The sequence below is a fragment of the Aptenodytes forsteri genome, unplaced genomic scaffold (genome assembly GCF_000699145.1).
Source record: "Aptenodytes forsteri isolate BGI_AS27 unplaced genomic scaffold, ASM69914v1 Scaffold6, whole genome shotgun sequence".
Lineage (NCBI taxonomy): Eukaryota > Metazoa > Chordata > Aves > Sphenisciformes > Spheniscidae > Aptenodytes > Aptenodytes forsteri.
This window is the reverse complement of record NW_008795709.1, coordinates 2,264,243-2,269,038: the sequence shown is the minus strand read 5'-3', so window position 1 is coordinate 2,269,038 and position 4,796 is coordinate 2,264,243. Positions and strand designations below refer to the sequence as shown.

General features: G+C 39.1%; 1 protein-coding gene across 1 annotated transcript in view; it reads left to right on the top strand.

Moving 5' to 3' along the window:
* Positions 1-1,399: 1,399 nt before the first annotated feature.
* PLRG1 (pleiotropic regulator 1) overlaps positions 1,400-4,796 on the top strand; it is a 15,396-nt gene continuing 11,999 nt past the window's right edge. The window contains exons 1-3 of the mRNA XM_019473157.1: positions 1,400-1,503; positions 1,741-1,883; positions 2,935-2,988. Of these exons, the coding sequence (XP_019328702.1) occupies positions 1,457-1,503; positions 1,741-1,883; positions 2,935-2,988 (244 nt within the window). The 5' untranslated portion in view covers positions 1,400-1,456. The remainder of the gene's footprint in view (positions 1,504-1,740; positions 1,884-2,934; positions 2,989-4,796) is intronic.

Below are 4,796 nucleotides of genomic sequence, written 5' to 3'. Positions count from 1 at the left end.
GCTTTGTCAGCTAGTCGGGACACCGGTGACTTCTCTGTGAGGGCTTGGACGTACAGCTGGGGAGAAGGCCACTGGTTTTATAGGCCGTGGAATAGTTACTGTGGGGTGAATATCGTGCACTTACAAAAGCAAACGTTGTTGTCAGGAGCATGGAAGAAGATGAAAGGCTGCTGCCCCGCGTAATGCTACTACCTGTTTCTCACAGAGCGGCATCTCTGTAAAAAAATATTTGTAGATGCTTCTTCTCTGTTGGGGAGGCATTGTGTTATCTACTACTCGTGTGGTGATTTCAACAGCTGCTGTTATTGAATAGTAATTAGCTACTGTAATTCTTATTTCTTTCTGCAGTTGTATGAAATTCCTAACTGACTTCCAAATGCTGGGTTGTTTGTTTTTTTTTTCCACTTAATACCTGGAGCTTGCAGGAGCTCACTGAGCCAGAGCAAAAAAATTTGTGTAGGGGCTACTGAGTTAGGAGGGTAACAGCCATCGCAAAATGGGTTGGTGAGTGGGCAGCTTCCAGGGCAGGAAAACAGAACCTACAGAAAGCATCTGTGTAATGAATCTTGGAGACTGGGCAGCTGAGTGACATCCAGTGCCAAAAGTTATTACTGTAGCTTCCAGTTTGTTGTCATTGTATGACATACAGAACAAATAGAGTCATGCAGAGAGTTTGGTGTTGTACCTAAGCAAGCAGGCTGAGATTTCTAATGATTTTTTTTGTCCATTGGGAGGAAAATATTAATAAAAAACCCTGAATTGTGCTGTTGCTAAACGAATATTCTATATAATAGCTTTTTAATGCTTCTTGTTAATTCCTGAATGAAATTTTAAGTATGTTTTGGTTTTAGTAACAAATGAAAATTATAAAAGGAAAACAAGTTTTGTCAGGTTTGGTCCCAAGTTTTATCTCGGTAAACTGTGCTGTGCTTACGTAAAGTGACGCTGTGCACAGAAACTGATGAGTATTCTTTTTCTTTTTATGGTGGTAGTGAAATAAAATTTACAGGAATGTTTTCAGAATCAGTTACTCTGTTGCCTACCAATGAAAACAGAACTGGAAAGCATGAGGGGAAAAAGCTTGCACGCTCATGGGTTTGTCATGTAGATGCCAGTGCAGAAAGTTTGATCGAAGTGTTTGGCTTGCTTTTCAAAGTCTTGGCAGTTTCCAAGAAAGGGAGTGTTATTTTGAGTAAACACTGAATTAAAACAATTAACAGATAAACTTAAATTTTTAGTTTCCAAGAAGAGCGGTGTTTTCTGTGAACTAAATAGTGCTGTATCATCTAACAGTACTGAAGTCTGAAATTGCTACTCAGTTCAATTTATGTTTCCACTTTGAATTTTTTGTTTAATTATGTCCAAATGTATTTAAATATTCTTTTCTTTATTTTAGGAAGTCCAAAAGCATTCTGTGCACACACTTGTGTTCAGATCTTTGAAGAGAACCCATGATATGTTTGTAGCTGATAATGCCAAGCCCATCCCATTAGATGAAGAAAGGTAAGTACTGCGATTGGTGAGTTACTAGTATGCCTCAAAGTTTTAAATTACGTTAGTGATTGCTCCATCCAAGTCAGAAGCTCAGATGTTTGTGTAGAGTTAACAGTGTAGTCTTGAGGGAAGAAAAAAATGTTAGAATTGTAAAGTTAGTTGTATAAAACATTCTCTAAAGTATTTCAAAACTTAACAACAATTCAAAACTCAGATTTAATCAGGATTGCTTTACTCTTCCAACAGTCACAAAGTAAAGATGGCAGTCAAGCTGCGTACAGAGTACGGCTCAGTGTTACACATGCCTACTCTTAAAGAAAACTTGAGAGAGAAAGGAGGCCCAAACACCGGGGATCCTTATGGACACAAACAGTATTCTGGAAATCAAGGTTAGTTTGCTCTTAGTGGTATATTTGTCCTTTCTTTTGTAACAATCTCACTGATGTAAAATCTGAAGAATGCAGTCCAATGTTAATCCATCGGAGATAAAGACAGAAATCAAAAAAACGTTGCTTTGTTGTTTGGTATTTTTCTTGCTAGGGTCCACAGGAGGTAGTGATTCAGAACAAGGAGAAAGTTTGTTTTAACAAAGGAGTAATAGGGTGCTGTGAAGTCTTTACAGTAACTCATTAGTAAAATGAGTAATTTTTATGGTAACATTAGTGTGTGCTGTACTTAGGTGCTAGAAAGAGAAAGATCAGTAATGTATTTCTTTTTACAAGTTCATGATGGTCAGGGACATGCTCTTTTGTTGTTTTGGGGTTTTTTCATATTTTTCATAGAATTTTTTCAGACTTCCTTTAGCTGTGCAACTATTAAACAAGGAAAATCTTTTATTTTAAATCTGGGGGTTTTTTCAACCTATCTTTGGTTATGTATAAAATGTGTATGTATTAGGTAGACCCCATACAGAAACTTCTAAAGAATGCCAAATGCTGCCTTATTTTAGTTGAGATTTTTTTTTTCAAGGTACTTTATTTGGAAGTATGCTGGGAGTAAAAGATATTGAGAGATAATGAAAAATATTTCAAGAAAAGAACGTTTTTCTTTTCTGATACCACACAATCAATTGTCGTGACTAGCTTAGGTTTCAGACACCCATGCTATTTGTGTACTTGAATCCTTTTCCATGATACCTACTTCAGAAGGCATCTTTGGCACTATGAAGATTTTTCTCTTGAGAGAGAGTCCCTCTTGATAACAAGTGGTATCACCATTTTAAAAACGTTACTTTACTCTTGAGTTTTAGAAAACTGAGGTAACCAGAACAAATGGAATTAATGAAAATAAGAAATGTCCAAGTGTCATACACTAGAAGTGATTGCTGGTTTCTCCTGCTATGTATGACCTGCTCTGTTCTGCTGTATTTCCTGTTTGAGTGCATCATTTGCAGTGCAGTATAAAATGTAATCGTTAATACGAAATTTTGTTGCTCTTTAGGACAAGAACTTGAGTATTTGATAACTGGTACACATCCATACCCACCTGGTCCCGGTAAGTAAAATTCTGTGAGTGTTTGCCTGGGATTTTTGCCTTCCTGTAAGAACTAGGCATCCTCCATCCTGGCAGGAGCAGGCTTCCTCTTGCTGTGAATCCATAGGTGATAGTAGTGGGAAATGCCACTGAAGTCTTTCATAGTATTGATGCAGGGAGTTTTGTGCCTGATAAATGTTCTGCGATAGGAGGAGGATTTAGGTACACATGCAGTGTCTTCTCACTAAGTCGTGGTGGATGTGAGCCTGCTGTGAGGTGGTCGTTCATTTCTATGAGATTTCACCTCCCATGGTAATACCATTACAAAAATATTCTAGGAATCCCCTCCCTGATACTGTGGTCCCCTTTCTCTTGGAGAGCTTGCCAAGACCCACAGATCCCTGGTGCCTCCACTGTTGTGGCAGAGCTGCTCTTAGAATTTTGCTGTGAACAAGGAGGGGAGGGTCCAGCTAGAAGGAAGTTGAATGAAAAGAGGGAATGTATCCTGCTTTTCATCACCAGAGCACAAAGGTGTAGGTATCGCCACCTTGCTCTGAGAAAGAGAGATTAGGATGTAATAATTTTAGTGTCATTTGGTTTTGTCTATGCTTGGAAGGGTTATGTTTCTGTGTTGTGACATTGGCCATTGCTAACTGTCACTGTTATTGATCGATCCTGCTCTCTCCTTGTTGCAGTTTCATTTTAGCTGTTGATCTTGCTGTTAGTGCTTAAGTTTATTACAAGTATGGTGGGAAATGTGTTGTGGCTTGATTTGTAAGTTAACAAATGTGAGTGGTCAGTGGACCCTCAGCCATTAAAAAAATGTACATAGTTGACTGACTGTGGGGACAAGACTTGCTCACAGAGGTTTTCTCAAGTTCAGTGTTCTTTTAATAGAATCAGATATATCATGGTCAAAAATTAAATTTCTTTCGTAGTTGTTTCTTGTTTTAACCTGGGCATCTCACCCAAATACTGTCTTTGTTGTCAACTGCCAGAATTTTGGTTAGGAAAAGAAATAGAGAAATGGGAGTGGAATAAATTTACCAGTCCACACCAAAACTACACTTTGCAAAGAGTTTTTAAATTTTTTTAAAAAGTGATCTGCTGCTCTTAGGATGAGGTTATAAATTATAAGTTGTAGTCTGAAATTCTCACTTTAGTAGGACTAAACCTTTTGTAGTTCTGGCACCACTGCATGATGGCAACCACCACATAGGGCTGGCATAATAAGCTGCACTAAACCACATAGGGCTGGCATAATAAGCTGCACTTTAGTGCAGCTAAAGTGGACCTAAGTTAGCAAATACTTCTCAAGATCATGTTTGTTTCTGTGATGTTTGGATTTCCATAGTAGTTGGAGCTGGATAAAAAGATGGACGCTGCTCCTGGTTAGACTTTTTTGTTTCCAATGACAGAATCATACCGTTTTCTACTCTGCAAATTGTGTACCTATGTATGTAGTAGAATCAAGATGGAAAGGATTTTGGCCAAAATAAACATTTCAGTAGATTTGACTCTCGTGAAAAATAATATCATTGAATGATGGGATTTAGTATTACAGCATTACATGCAGTATTACATGCAGCGCTACAGGCTTGGGGAAGAGTGGCTGGAAAGCTGCCCAGCAGAGAAGGACCTGGGGGTGTTGGTCGACAGCCGGCTGAACATGAGCCGGCAGTGTGCCCAGGCGGCCAAGAAGGCCAATGGCATCCTGGCCTGTATCAGAAATAGTGTGGCCAGCAGGAGTAGGGAAGTGATTGTGCCCCTGTACTCGGCCCTGGTGAGGCCGCACCTCGAATACTGTGTTCAGTTTTGGGCCCCTCACT